This window comes from Petaurus breviceps, unplaced genomic scaffold (genome assembly GCF_028583685.1).
Source record: "Petaurus breviceps papuanus isolate PSGF00001 unplaced genomic scaffold, PetGlider_PUasm1.0 229, whole genome shotgun sequence".
Lineage (NCBI taxonomy): Eukaryota > Metazoa > Chordata > Mammalia > Diprotodontia > Petauridae > Petaurus > Petaurus breviceps.
Window position 1 is genome coordinate 37,602,085 of NW_027185903.1, and position 15,917 is coordinate 37,618,001.

The 15,917-nt window shown below is 39.7% G+C and overlaps 1 protein-coding gene across 5 annotated transcripts in view; it reads right to left on the reverse strand.

The window, feature by feature from the left end:
* Positions 1-221: 221 nt before the first annotated feature.
* Positions 222-15,917, reverse strand: part of IL31RA (interleukin 31 receptor A) — a 112,898-nt gene continuing 97,202 nt past the window's right edge. For 4 of the 5 annotated variants that reach the window (XM_069096490.1, XM_069096489.1, XM_069096487.1 and 1 more), the window contains 4 exons: positions 13,179-13,272; positions 10,262-10,340; positions 6,449-6,948; positions 222-3,208 (listed from right to left, as the gene is read on the reverse strand). In XM_069096490.1, coding sequence (XP_068952591.1) covers positions 6,454-6,948; positions 10,262-10,340; positions 13,179-13,272 — 668 coding nt within the window. In that variant the 3' untranslated portion in view covers positions 222-3,208; positions 6,449-6,453. Of the gene's footprint in view, positions 3,209-6,448; positions 6,949-10,261; positions 10,341-13,178; positions 13,273-15,917 lie in introns of those variants that run through there. The other variant, XM_069096491.1, reaches the window with a different exon arrangement.

A 15,917-nucleotide genomic window follows, 5' to 3' on the forward strand; every position in this document is an offset into this window, starting at 1 on the left:
AGGGTTTTGCTATTTCCTTCTCCAGCTCATTTCAGATGAGGAAACTGAGGCAAACTGGGTTAATTGACTTGGACAAGGTCACACAGCTAGTACGTGGCAGAGGCCAGATTTGAACTCATGAAGATGAGTCTCCCTGACTCCAGATCCAGCACTCTATCTACTGTGCCACCTGGCTGCCCCATCCATTGGAAATAATAAAACAGCCATATTAAAATCTATAATAGTTTTATTGTATTAAAAAAAGTCATAACTCAAAGGCTAAATACATGCCTTCATTAATACTTCCATTACAATAACATTTAGCAGCATGCTCAATATAGCGTGTATATGTATTTGCATGATCATTAGGTTTACAAAGAGTATTCTTAGTAGAAAGTTCAGAAGTCAGTGATCCTGTCCCTATTTGTTGTGGTTAATGCATCATAACTGTGGTTCCATTAAGGCTCTATACCACAACATTCCAGAAGGAAGCCTGGATAAAGGTGACAATTACTGCATGATTAATTATGAATTTTCAGCAAACAATGGCCCCAAATGCTTAAAAATACTAATTTCTTACATTTGAATGACAATCTTCCTTTGTTGTATTCTATCTAGGGTTCATTTTAGTTCTTTTTTGGGGGGGGTTAACAATCTTGCTTTAATCAATCAAACATATCATTTACCTAGCTCAGGAGAAAAAGTCAGCACCTGAACTTCAGAGTATACAGACAGGTATACAAGCAGAAGTTACAAGACAGAGAAACATTCCAGCAGACAGGCCTCCAACTGTCTGACCATTACATCCGTACCTAGTCACAGTTACCAGGTTCATTTTAGTTCTACCCACTGGCAGTTCCCTCCTTCCCTGCTTCCCTTTATGTGACCTGGATAACTGGATCAAAAAATTTATGACATGGAGAGTAGGATTCTCATACACTATGTGAATGACTAGGACAATTGGTCCTAAGCCCAAACTTGAAACTTCAGTTTCAAGGAGTGTTTCTGTGATGCCCAATGCAAATCAAAGGCCTAAGCAAAATTCTAATAAACATGAAGTAGTGACTCTGGTAGGCTGATTCCCTTTTATAGCACTTTGTCTTTGAACTCCTAGGAACTAAAGAGTAGATATACCAGCAAAATCATGGAATCAGAAACTGTTAGGTAAAGGAACTTAGAATTGTAAGCTTCTTGTGAGTAGAATTCACCCCTACTTTACAGATGAAGAAATGGAGGCAGAAAATAGTGAAGTGACCTGCTCAAGATCCATCAAAGTTCTAGTAAATGTTTAATAATTGGCTCCCTGGGGAAGAAAGGAGATGAGTGTACAACACACTTTTAAGTTTAATCTGCATTGTTAATATTTTCTTCATCGCTTGCTTAAGCCTAGACAATTAACAAAGCAATAAACCCTGGTTTGTAGCTTTTACTGATTTCCAAAGTGTAAACACTATAATTTGAACAATCAGCTCTCAAAAGCTGGTATGAGCTAGTTTTAGCATGTTCCTGCTAAGGATACATATGAGTTGGGCAGAACCAGGTCTAAATCCCAAATATCATCACTTCTTGTCCAATACCCTTTCCAGTGTGCCAAATTTTTTCTCCACTTATAGGATATTTCTCTTTCCTGAGAATCTTTTTTTTTCTCTGTATATTCTGTCACTTTGTCATCTCACTGGCTTCAATGTATTCAAATAGCATTTCCATGGAGTGATTTCCAGATCTATTTACCCATCCCTAGTCTCTCTCCCAAGTTCTAAGACCATATCACTAACAGTCTATTGAACATTTCTAACTGTAAGTCCCATTGGCATCTCACAAACTCATCATTTCCAAAACTGAACTCATTATCTTTCCCCACAATCCACACCTCTCCCCAAATTCCTTATTCCTGTTGAGGATACTGACATATTTCCCATCACTCATGTTCATAATCTCCCCATTATCCTCAACTCCTCACTTTTTCTCATCCCACATACTGAATCAGTTGCCAAGTCTTGGCATTTCTACTCCCCACAGTACCTTCCATCCCCTTCTCTCTACTCCCAAGGTCATCACCGTAGTTCAAGTCTTCATCATTTCTTGCCTAGATTATTGCAATGGCCTCCTAATTGGTTTCACTGCCTCAAATCTTTCCCTAAACTATCCTTCACACAGGTGCCAAAGTGATTTTCTTAAAGTATAGGTATGATTATGTCACCTCTCTCTTCAATAAACTCTACAGGCATTTTATTACCCCTAGGGTGACCAAAGTCCTTTATGTAGCATTTAAAGCTCTTTACAATTTGTGTCTCCCTACCTTTTCAGTCTTCCTATGCTTTGCCCTCTTCCATTCACTTAGTGATTTAACCATATTGGCCTACTTTCTCTTCCTCACACACAATACTCTATCTCTCCTTTCTGGGTCTTTGCACCTCCTTCCTGGCTTCTCTGGCTCAGTTCCAACACACACTTTCTGCATGAGGCCTTTCCTCTTCCCCCAGTACTTAGACCCTAGACTTCTAAGGATGCCACACTTTTCATGCATTTTTGTCTGCACATATTTAGAGATATTTGCATATGTGTAAATTCATTTGTATAGTTACAGATGGTAGATGTAGAAATAGATAGAGATATGTTGGGCATATATTACCTCCTTGTTAGAATATGAATTCCTTGAGAGCAAAGATTACCACAGTTTAACTGGCACATAAGTGCTTGATGAATGCTTCTCAATTAACTGCTATTTATACTGATAAACAATACATGAGCTTATGAGTCAGTTATTGAAAATTATTCATATCCACTTCTAAATAATGATCTACAAGTGATAACTGTATTTTAAACACCTAACTATTAAAGTGCATTGAAGGATCAACTCCATTCCACTGAGCCTCTTGGCCTTTGGCAGTTCAGTCACTCAAAGCCACAGCTCCTAGAAAGTCAAAGATGTCAAATACGAAGAAACACAGATAACCCACAGTAGAACCTTACACTCTAGATGACCATTTGATCATGTCATCACTGTCAGCATGAGGACAGCAGGTCTGTACATCTTTCAGCTCACCAGCCTAGTTGCCCCCAAAATTCACAGATGCAAATTTTGCTTCATTCAGGGACTTCTGGGAATATTCCAAAGCTTAGAAACTCAAGGTCTCCCTATGGGAAGGAAAACAGTCACTCCAGAGAAGCTGTCTTAGACCCCAGTCCAGGGCAAATGTCAGTATGGAGTCCTGAGTCTCCTACCAAACTGTTTAAAAAAAAAAAAGAAAGAAAGTTAGCACTATAATAATAAATAATGAAAATAATAATAATGAAAAGACAGAAAAAGAGTACAGGAAGGAAGAGGAAGACTAAGAAGATGAGAGGAAGGAGAGCGAAGGGAGGATAAGCAAGAAATATGAGTCCTTGGGAAGGAAAGGGAGTAGGTATTTGTTAGACCCCTGTTATGTTAATCCTCACAACAATCCTATTATTGTATATTATTATAATATATATAATTATTATTATAACAATGCTATTATTGTCCTCATTTTACAGTTGAGGAAAGTAAGACAAACAGAACTTATGCAACTTATCCAGAGTATCACAGCTACTAAATGTCTGAGACTGAATTCGAACTCAGGCCTTCCTGATTCCATAGCCACTGGCCACCTAGCTACCTGTTTTTAGGGTATTAGTACGCATCTCAGTCAAAATTAATTGAATCCTTTATAGCTGAAAAATGGGCACTATTAGAATCACTTCCCTCGGGGCAGCCAGGTAGCACAGCAAGTAAGAGCACCCGCTCTAGTGTCGGGATGACATGTGGATCGAATCTGGGCTCAGACACTTAGCACCACCCAGAAACACCTGGCTGTGTAACCTTGAGCAAGTTACTTAACCCCAGTTGCTTAGGTGCAGCCAGGTGGCTCAGCGAGTAAGAGTACCGGCTCCAGTGTTGGGATGACCGGGGGATCAAATCCGGGCTCAGATACTTAGCACCACACCCAGAAATAACTGGCCATGTAACCTTGAGCAAGTTACTTAACCCCGATTGCTTTAAAAAAAAAAAAAGAATCACTTCCCTTCCCCCCAGGCCATGGAAGGGAGCTTCCTAACCACTACCCCATTCCTTTCTGCCTCAAGTTAGAAAGTACCAGATCTGTAATCCAGAAAAAGTTTCCCTATTTCCTATCCCTACTTGACATCAGGATTGAGTTTGCAAATATTTCCTAAAAAAGAAGTCATCTGCCTTGCTGATTCCTCAATCCCTTTCAAGAAACAACTTCCCTTCCACTCTCTTCCCTTAACTTCCCTGAACTTCTCCTGGGTCAGCCAAGGGCCAAACAGAATCAAAATCCTATACCAGACCCACCCAAAGTTTCTATCCAAGTCCAGGAGCACGCTCAGCATTGGACAGGTTTATGACCAGACCAAACAGGTTCCCAATCCCTACAGTGGAATTCTGAATTGGCTATTTAAAGGTATTTTCACAAATTTAGAGCCAGGCTGACTCATCTCCCTCTTCTACTGGGACAAGGGAAGGTAACGTTTACAGCAGTGCTAAATAAATGCATCTCTTTCTCAGCATGTTCCAAAGAAGATGTGAACTGCTAGGCTATTCCTGGGAAGCAGGCAGTTTAAAGATGCCTTTCCAACCATGTAGCCCAAGCTCTGAATCAGAATGAGGGACCACATTCCCTAAAAGGAAAGTCCCTGAACTGTCTTGTCCTTAATCTGTTAACAAGGATGGACAACTAGGTGGCCTAGATAGAGCACTGAGCCTAGAGTCAGGAAGACCTGAGTTCAAATCTGGCCTCAGACACTAGCTGTGTGACCCTGGGCAAATCACTTAAGCATGTTTACCTCAGTTTCCTCATCTGTAAAATGAGGTGGAGAAGGAAATGGTAAACGATTCCAGTATCTTTGCCAAGAAAACCCCAAATAGGATCATGAAGAGTCTGATACAAGTGAAACAACTTAATAACAACAAAAATAATAAAGATAGAACGCAAGAGAAACAGTTAGCAAGGTCCAGTCCCCTCCCAGCACCGCATATTCCCTACCCTGCAGGAGACGGATAGGGACTGCTCTCTGTGTTGTTTCCTGCTGCCACAGAAAAGTAATGGACACATCACTGGCCTCAAGAGTCAAGAAAACCAGGACTCCTGCCTCTGACACATCCAGGCTGGGTGACTCTGAGCAGAAGCTTTAGGCGACTTTCTAGACTCTAAGTTAGAGAATGGTTGCTGATTTATGCTGGTAAAAGGCATTTCCTCACCAGGAATTCCCTACACAGCTGAAATTACAGTTTCCATCTGATTAAAAAAAAAAACCCAAACCCAACTGCCAGAGAATGACTGATCCCCAGGTGCTATAGGGGCTAGATAGGCACTCCTATGAGGAGGAAAAACAGATGATATTCTAAGGGATCACTAGTGATAAGGCAGGCCAGGGAAGCAAATGGCATCCTAGGAAATGCAGTGAAAGGTGACGTTTGCCAGAGCCTGTACTTCCAGATCACCACAAAGGTAACTAAGGTGGCACAGTGGATAGAGCATTGGACCTGGAATCAGGAAGATATAAGTTGAAAAAGCAGGCTCAGACCCTTGGTAACCGTGTGATTTTGGGCAAGTCACTGAACTCTGTCTTCCTCACTTTCCTCATCTGTAAAATGGAGAGAAAAATATCATTTGTCTCCCAGAGTTGTTGCAAAGATCAAGTAAAAGAATATTTTAAAGTGCTTTGTAAATCTCAAAGCACTGTATAAATGTGAGTTATCATCATCATCATCATCAACATCATCATCATCATCACTGGTCCTGATGGGAACTTAGGAAGGTCTGGCATCAGGTTCAAAACTGATGACAGTAGATACAAAAAGCAAATATTCCTAGTGGATTTTAGCTGAAGAGAAAGCAGGAGTCTAGTGCCTGGAAACCAAAGGAATGAATTGTTCCACAGTAGGGGAAAAAGAAAAATCTAAGTTTCTTGATATTTCTACCTTCCTGAACCCACCATACTATATATGTCAATGCCAACTGAGTGCACAGCTATGTGTACAGATGTATTGGAAGGCAATTAGTACTTGGACTTATAAACAAGCTGAACTGGGAAAGAAACAAACAAATATGTCTGTACTGAAGTCTATGACTAACAAGGAGCAAACAAATTCTAACTTTGTTGTTGTCCACTGTGTCTGACTCTCTGTGACCCCATTTGAGGTTTTTTTTTTTGGCAAAGATACTGGATTGGTTTGCCATTTTCTTCTCCATTTCATTTTATAAATGAGGAAACTGAAGCAAACGGGGTAAATGACTTGCCCAGAGTCACACAGCTGTTAAGTATCTGAGGCCATATTTGAACTCAGGAAAATTAGCCTTCCTGACTCCAGACCTGGCACTCTATCCACTTCAATACCTAACTGCCCATTCAAACACATTCCTTCTAATTAAGGGTCATTCTACCCTGTTACTCCCCCCAAAAACAAACAAAAATGAAAACAAACCCGGTCTATGGTTGCATTTCGGTCTTTTTCTTGATTGGATCAGATTTCTCAGAGCTGAGGAATTCCCTTGTTGTCACTGAATTTTTCAAATATGGATTCAATCCAACTTCTTCCCAGGGTTGCTGCTCCGGCTCCAGAATTCCACTTGGCCTCTGCGAGGGTCTATCCTTGGCTTCCTCATCTGACCTTTCTGAAGATGGCTCTTGTGTCCCTTTGAGCGAAATCAAGGCTGAAGGCGGAAGACCTTGGAAAACCTTTCCTGAGGGACTATAAAAATTATATGAAGAATTCACGTACTTCTTCCTTTCCCCACTCAAAATGTTTTCCTGCATCTTCATCATTTCTACTCTGTGAACCTCAGTTTTGTCCAGGAAGGTCTCAAAGTCTACCACTAACTTGTCTATCAAGTCACCAGAGGAAGACAAGTATGGTTTTGGAATCCTCTCATCAACTGCCTTCATCTTGCCATGGAATTGGACCTCTCCGAAATACAGCTTGGACTGTCAAAAGAAAGAGGAACACCCCACCACCGCCGCCACTAAGGGTCACCTGGATGCTACATGGGACAAAGAGCTTGGTAATGACAAGTTCTAAAATACTCTCACATAGAAAGACCCCAGACTCCTTTCTCATCCCACCCTCTCCCTCCCCCTCAACCACTCCTGGTCCATTGTAAACCCTTCTACTGTAGTAAACAAGTAGGTGTCATGTGGTACATATTATTCTACTAAGTTATGCATTGTACATCAATAGGTTATTTTTTTCTAGAAAGCTCAAAAAGATTCTGGGAATTATCTTCACAAAATTCCTTGAGCCCTGTCTTACAGATAGAAAATGAAGAGAAGCTAAGTGATTTGTGTAAGGTTACTAAGCAGAATAGACATAATTTGAACTCAGGTCCTCAGACTTCCAAATCTAGCACACTTTGCACTATACTGTTGCCTAGCAAACCAGAGATGGAAATGTGCCTAGAATCCAGATATCCTGACTGTCCATCCAGCTCTTTAACCATCAAATCATAATGCCTCTTTGCTCACATCAACTTTTTTTAATTTAGTTTTTTTTGTTACATTTTAAGTTCTGAGTTGTCTCTCTCCTGCTCCACCCCACACTAGAGAAGGCCACCAGCTATAGAGATATATGTAAAGATAGCTATAGATAAATAGGTATGTAAAACCACACTAGCCATATTTCTGTCCTTTCTCTGCTGGTGGATAGCATCTGGACTTCATAGATCCTTTGTAGTTGATTTGAGTATAATATGGAGTATAATATTGAGTATAATAGTCAGAATAACTTAGGCGTTCAAACATCATCTCTTGATATTTAAAAGGTCTCAACTAAAAGGTAAATTACAACCCTTGAGAAGGGGGAAAGCAGGTAATAGAATCCAGCTGTCATAATAAAGGACATTTCCTTATTCCAGAACCTAGGTCAGATCCCACAAAACGTGCTGAGGGACAAGCAGCAATAAGGATGCCCTCAAATCAACTTCTTAAGATAAATTCAGGGGAGGGTAACCTCAGGGAGCAGACAGGGGACTGCAGGACACAAGGTCCCAAAACTCTGGGTCATTCCAAGGCACCCTTTTGGGTAGGCCACCATTGACAAAGGGGGAAAAACAGGGTTTTACCATAGAAGTTCTCTTGGGGAAAGGTCACTGAGGGGAAGAAGCACATTTGGTAGCTTCCTAATTTTAACTAATTATTCTTCCTAATGAAGTACAAAAGTTAGTTACTTCTACTAAGCTAGAAGAGCTATTGGGACTCTATGTTCCCTTTGGCGAGAAACTAGACTAGCAAATTTTTTATAACAGTCTTGAGACAAAACGAATTTTCTGCATAGTGTTCAGTTAGACAGAAAGTTCTATTCCTACTTAATTCAGCCAGCTAGGTGGTAATAGTAGATAGAGTGACAGATTTGGAATCAAGAAGACCTGAGTTCAAATCCTGCTTCAAATGGTTCTAGTTGTATGACCTGGGCAAGTCACTAAACCTTCTAGCTTCAGTTTCTTCATCTATAAAAATAACAGGCCCTACCTCAAAGGTTTGTTATAGGGATCAAATGAGATAATACATGTAAAGCATTTTGCAAACCTTAATTTGTTGTTGTTCAGTTGTAGATGACTCTTTGTGACCCCATTTAGGGTTTTCTTGGCAAAGATACTGGAGTGGTTTGCCATTTCCTTCTCCAGCTCACTTTACAGATGGGAAAACTGAGGTAGACAGGGTTAAGTGACTTGCCCAGGGTCACTCAGCTAGCTGGTAAGTGTCTGAGGCCACATTTGAACCAAGGAAAATGAATCTTCTCCATTCCAGCCCCAGTACTCTGTGCACTATGGCGCTACCTAGCTGCCCCAGCAAACCTTAAAGCAATGTGCAAAAAATGTTGGCTATTGCTGCCCTTGATCAGAATCTTAAGAGCAGGAAGGATGTCAGAGGTTATCCAGTGCAGTCTTTCCTCCCATTGCAGAAGCTCCATTTACAATATCCCTCACCCAGGATCATTCAGCCTCTGCCTTGAGCAGGGTGATCAAACGGAGATTTGCTCAAATCTTATTTCTGCTTGCTGCGTGATCTTGGGCAAATAACTCTCTGAGCCCTAGCTGCTTCATCTGCAAAATGAGGAAGGTGGGCCAGATGTTCTTTTAAGGTTTGGGGTTTTTTCCCACCTTTTACTCCTTTGAGAAGACATAAACCGCAGAAACAGGCTAGCCACACCTCCCCAAGAAAGCCCATGCCTTTGTCGGGCCACATTGATTTTTGGAGTGTCTTTGTTATTTAGAGCTCAGTCTGCCTCTCCATAACTTCCACCCACTGGTCCTCATTCAACCCTCTGGTGTCACATGGGCCAAATCAGAGCCCTGGAATCAAGGATTCTCAGAGCTAGAGGGGAATCTAGAGGTCTTCTTGTCCAACCTTCACCTGAACAGAAATCCCTGGAAAATACTCCTTGACAAGTGGTCAGCCAACCTCGAATCCTTCTTTCACGTAACAGCTCTTTAAATACATCAGAGCCTAATGTAACTTGGAACTGAAATGGAATTTAGAGATTATGTAATCCAATCCTACCATTTTATAGACAAGAAAACTAAGGGCAGGAGGAGGAAAGTGACTCTCCCAGGTTCACACAGGCAGTAAGTGACAGAACTAGATTATGAGCTCACGCCCTTGAATTCAAAACCCAGTTTCCCCTTCCATGGCACACTAGGCTGTCTCCATGCCATCTCTCAGCCAATCTCTCCACCAATTCTCACCCCCCCTCGCCCCCAATCCAAGACTCGTCTTTCTGAGGCAATATACTCTAAGTTCCTCCAGCCTCTCCTTGCATGGCATGGTTTGGGGTCAGTCTGTGGTGTCACTTACACTCCATCCTCCAGGTTCCTCCTTGTGAAGCCTGTGTATTTACTCATTATTTATAAACCAAATTTGCCTCAATTAAATCACCCTCAATTACAAACTATTCCCAATGGGTTCTCATATTTCTTTCCTATGTTAGCATTCTCTCTTTCTTTAACTAGAAAATCAGGACCACAAAGGACAAAACTATATCTTTGATTCTATCATATTTCTCAAAGCACCAAGTTTATGTTCAGACATACCATAGGTGCTCAGTAAATGTTGTCCCTTTCCTCCTTCTAAACTTTGAGCCTGATTCCACCTGACTTCTTACAAGGATGTTCCCACTTTGATCTTCATCATTCAAACGCCGCTCAAATCTCAGCTCACTGCCCCAACCTGCTTTGCTCAGCCTCTCCTTCCCTGAAACCCAGGCTGCTGCAGTGGTTTTAGGAATAAACAGAGAACCTCTTACTTTGAAATTGTCACCATTCCACAGGACTACATTGCTCTTTGCAGGATTGGGGATTTCTGGACAAACTAGTCGTTTCAATCTGCCATTAAGAAAAAAAAGTTGGTGAGCTTTTGTGGTTTTCCCCTACCTATGCCAAGTTTAGGGTATGTCTTGTGTTGAGATCTGGATCAAAAGGTATAAACATTTTTTATTATAATTATTGTATAATCTTATATTGCTTTCCCCAAACAATTCAGTTTATAGCTTCCACAGTATGTTAGTATTCCAGTTTTCCCACAACTATACCAACAGTGGGTTTTATCATCCTTTTCTATCTGCCAATAGCACCTCAGAGTTGCTTTAGTTTTCATTTATATGATAATTAGAGAATTTGAACTTTTTTGAGTAGCTGTTGATGTTTTCTTTTTGTAAAAACTGCCTGTTTCTTTGACCAGTTATCACTGGGCAGAGGTTCCTATAAATATGTCTCAATTAATTAAATTATAGATATCAGATTTCTATCCAAAATATTTAAGGCAAAGATATTCTTACCCAATGTGTATTTTTTTCTTCTTATTCTGGATGCATTGTTTTTTTCTTCACAAGTTTTTAAAAATGTTATATAATCAAAATCATTTATTTTGTCCTTAGTTTTCTCTAAGTCATAGGTGGTTAAGCATTCCCCCTCTCCACAGTTATGCAAGAGACAACCTTTTACTATCTTCTTTTTTTTTTCATCATGTGCTTTTTTGAAACATTTATATCATTAATCTGTCTGGAATTTGTTGTGGTTTAAGATGCTGACCAACACACTATTTTCAACCAACTGCACCTAGTTTCCCTAGCAAATCCTTGTTCTAAAGGCAAATCTTGCAAGATGGGATCCATAGATATGATTGATTATTTGATTCACTATCCCCACTGGAGATAGGAAAACATGAGAAATGGAGAAATTAGAAGCTTGTCCAAGTTTATGCAATATGTAAGCCACTCAACCAAAGCAGGCAGGATGCCTATGATCACTAAAGACAATGGAACTCTCATTCATTAGCATGTCATCATTTGTTGTACTTGGTTAGGTACCATATGGATCCAACTAAATGGAACTGAGCCCTCAGAGCAGGCCCAGCAGAGCAGAAGCATCAGGGATATATGTGATAGGATCTGAGGAAAGGCAAAGCAAATAACCCTCCAATTTAATGTGGGTCACACATTAATTCTATAATCTATGAATACTTTCAAGTAAATAAGTTTTTCAAATCTCAAACTGGACTTATCAGTATCCTTCCTCACCCTTGAAAACATCTCACCCTTTTTTGTCTCTTTAATTCACATTAGTACTTTAGGGAAGGGGTCATGGGGTCATGGTCCCTTGGTGCTATGAAATACTCATCTCTAGAGATCCGAGGGCACCTCTGACTTTTCTGAGTCACCCCAGGTGGTCAGAGCAGCAGAGGGTAGACCACCAAGGGTTTCCTTGACCCTTAGGGTTGTGTTAGGCAACAGGAAAGCTTTAAACTAATACATTGAATTTGTTATGTACCTCAGGAAAAAAAAAGCTCATATATATGGAATGGGAATGGGAATTTGAAGATCTTTCCTGTTGCTTAATAGACCTAGGGGGGGGAGTTTGAAGCTTCCCTGCTGTGAAGATAATCCCTGCCCCCATGAAAGGCTGAATGTAGTCACATGGAGCCTGTAGGGGGAGGAGTTTACAGGGGAGAAGCAGAGGCCACAGAGAAGCTGGTAGAGAGTGAGTCTGACAGCTGGACACAGCTGGGGACAGCTGGGGATAGAGGAGCTTAGGCAAGGAAATAGAGGTTTTGTGAGTAAATATTGATCTTGTATTGGTTTACGGGAAAGCTAAAGGATGGCATGGCTCTCAGTGTTATTATTATGGCTTCTGAATATCTTTGGTACTTTGGCTTACTGGTTTGGGGATTCGATTTTCTGGTGTCTAAATCCTTCAGCTATACCCTTTATCTGGAGAGTCTGGCATATTTTGCAATCAAACATCATGCGATAGTTATAGTCACGGTCTCTATCGTGATCGTGGGCACTGTAAATATTGCATTGGTGCTACAACATAATAAAAGGTTGTCATTTCATACATAACCTTCTTTCTGTTCTTCTTTGTATATAGAAATGTTCATGTTCCATTACATTAATATGCTATCATTTGTTCAGCCATTTTCCCTTTGGGCACCCCTTTAGTTTCTAGATCTTTGTCACCACAAAAAGAGCAGCTATAAATATTTTTGTACCTATTAGTCATTTCCTACCGGCTTTGATTTCTTTGGGGTATGGGCCTAAGAGTGGTGTCTCTGAGTCAGAGGGTATGCATAGTTTAATAACTTTTAATGATGACGTTTACTACCCACCTCCTGACAGAGAGGTGATAGACTCAAGATGCAGAATGAAACACTAATATTTGGACATAGCCAATGTAGGAATCTGTTTGGTTTTGCTCTGCATATTTGTTCTTTTTTTTAATGGAGGAGGGAGATGAGGAGAGAAAATAAATATTTATTAACTGAAATGTTTGTGTCTATTGGTGCTTTTCAAGTGCAAAATAGTAAAAAAAAATTATATAGAAATTATTTATTTCATTTATTTATTTATTTATTTTTGCTTTTTGCAGGGCAATTGGGGTTAAGTGACTTGCCCAAGGTAACATGGGTAGTTTTTGTGTTAAGTGTCTGAGGCCGGATTTGAACTCAGGTCCTCCTGACTCCAGGGCCAGTGCTCTATTCACCATGCCGCCTAGCTGCCCCTAAAAATAGAAATTATTACAGCACACCAAAAAAAAAAAAGCCTATGGCTAAACCAACTTCTTGTCTAATTAAGCTTCTAGTGCAACTTTCTAATTAAAATGATGACAAATACTTTCCTTACACCACTCCCTCTTCCCCATTTGCCAAACACATAAATTACTTACTTGGGTTTGGTGAGACAACACACCACTATCAGGATACCAAGGAAAAAAAACCCACTTCCAATGACAGAGGCCAAAAGCACCATCTCAATTATACCTTTAAGAGAAGAACAATATTTAATCACAAAGAGGGCTTCCTTCCTTCTTTAGCAAAGCCAGTCCTCCCAGGAAGGTTGGTCCATTAGTTAAGCTAACATATGTTCCTTGTTAACCATCTTTCATAAAGTGTAACATTGCCAACCAAGTCTAGCTAAGTTAGTCAAATCTAGGCCTAAACTGCATTTGTTCTTCAGCTTAATTTCATCTGGAACTCAGTACAAACACCAAAAAGGGATTCCATTTTTGCCTATAGTTGAGCAAATACAAAATAACTGTAAATGTCTTTAGCAAACAGACAAACAGGACAATATTGAATGTATTATATTATTTTTTTAAGTCAGCTACAAATAATTGAAATTCAGCTTTTACATACAGTTCTCCTTTTCTGTTTACTCTTTGTTTATGGAAATGATCGTGTATGGTGATGTATGTTAGGATCACAATTTTTTTAAAAAACAGGCATAAGCAACAATGCTTCATGAAAGCAGAAAATATTTTCCCCAAGTAAAAATAGATGCAACCCTCCATATTTACAAAGTAGATTAAAATGTTAGGTTAAAAAGGTGGGTTAAAAAGTTTTTTCCAACAAAAATGAAAAAAATGAGTTTTAGCATTTCCAAGCTTTGGGTAGGAACTTAAAACATTTTTAAGTAATTGTAGCACCAATGCAATATTCACAGCACCAATGGTGACTCTGAATATGCTTGTATAGTGTTCAATTGCAAAATATAACAGACTCTCCATATAGAAGACATGGGGAAAACATTTATTCAGACACCAGAAAACCAAATCCCAACACCAGGAAATTGAATCCATCATAGCAACATAGAAGTTAATACACCATCCCTAGCCTTCCCACAAACACTCATGAGCCTAGTTCTCTGCCTGGGTGCGTCCTCTCCTCCCTCCAGTTCTAACTGCTCTGACTCCAAGCTTCCTGTGGGTTCTACTGCACCCTTCATCAAACTCCTCCCACTACAGACTCCATGTGATTACATTCAGCCTATTAGAGTGTAGGGCAGATCTTCAAATCAGGGAAGGTCTTCAAATTCTATTAGTTTATTAAGGGGCAGGGAAGATCTTCAAATTACCATTACCATTACAGTAATAAAATCCCATTTCTTTTTATCTGAGTAGTTGCATTTTTAAGGTCCAATGCTAATAAATGAATTAGAACTTTGTCTCTTAAGAAATGGTATACAATGCCTTCCTCCCTCTCTCCTTTATCCTTTCTTCTTCTCTTTCTTTCAGTTCTATCTTCTTGTCATCAGCAAGAAGATGGAAATAAAGTATATTTGTTCTGAACAATTTATCATTTTTATTAAATAGTTTTATGTTATCTATTATTATTGTAGAACTTATGGACCATTTCATATAGTTTTCTCAAAAAAAATCAAACTTATCAAATTAGGTTGCATTCTGTGACTCAAGTTGTATGTCAGGCACAATGGATTAGAGTTAGGTTATCAGGATTTAAGGCGTGCCTCCATTGCTTCCTACCTCTAATTGTAAGCAAATCACTTTCCTCTTTCTAGGCTTCAGTTATCTCATTTTTACATTGAGGGAATCAGACCAGATGATCTCTAAAGTCCTTTCCAGCTCTTTATTCTATGATAAGCAAAGGGTTTCTCATCTCTCCTGATGTTAGAATCTGTGTTTGTAATTTAATGATAATCTTGAAGTTTGGTTTGTTGTTGAGATTTGATATTAAGAATGGCCACTCTTCTTGAGGAGGGAATGAAATACACACTAAATAGGGTATCTCACCCTACAGGAGAGTGGGAGGAAGGGGATGGGAGGGGGGATGATGGAAGGGAGGGCAGGCTGGTGGGGAGGGAAGTTGGAAGCACCCACTTTTGAAAAGGAACAGTATCAAAGTAGAGAATAGAACAAGTGGGAGGTGGGTCAGTCTTTTACAATATATCTACTAGGTTATTGTTTTGCATTAGCCACACATGTACAACTTATACTGAACTGCTTATCTTCCCAGTAAGGGTGGGTGACAAGGGAGGAAGGGAATGAATCTGGAATTCAAAGTTTTAAAATCAAATGTTTAAATATATATATATATATATATATATACTATTATTAATACTATTTTACATGTAATTGGGAAATAAGATATACAGGCACTGGGGCATAGAGATCCCCTGGAAAAGTTGAAAGGGAGAAAATATGGGAGAGAGCAAAGTGAAGGAGGGGATATCCTGTGGGACCGCTATTTTGGGGCGGTGGGTAGGGGAAAAACGGGGAGAAAATTTGTAACTCAATCTGGCAGAAAGGAATGATGTAAACCAGAAGTTAATAAATCATTTTAAAAAAAAAAGAATGGACACTCTTGCTCAATCTGATTTAGGGTGTAAAAAGAGTCTAGCCTTTGAGCCCAGGACATAGCAGAATGGCTGTTAACTCCCAACTCAATTCTAAATTTCCTTGTTCTCCCTTAGTAATAACTGTCGCCATAGCAATGTGCCATTTTTCTGCATTCCATTTTGGAATATCAGCATATGAGATGCAGTATAGCTCTTTCCATACTTAAAAAAAACATTATCCTTTGTTTTCTTTTTTTCTTGACTTTTTCATTTAATTTTCTAAATTAAAAATTTTTTTTTGTCTTTTTGAAGGGGGAAGAGGCAGAGAAAT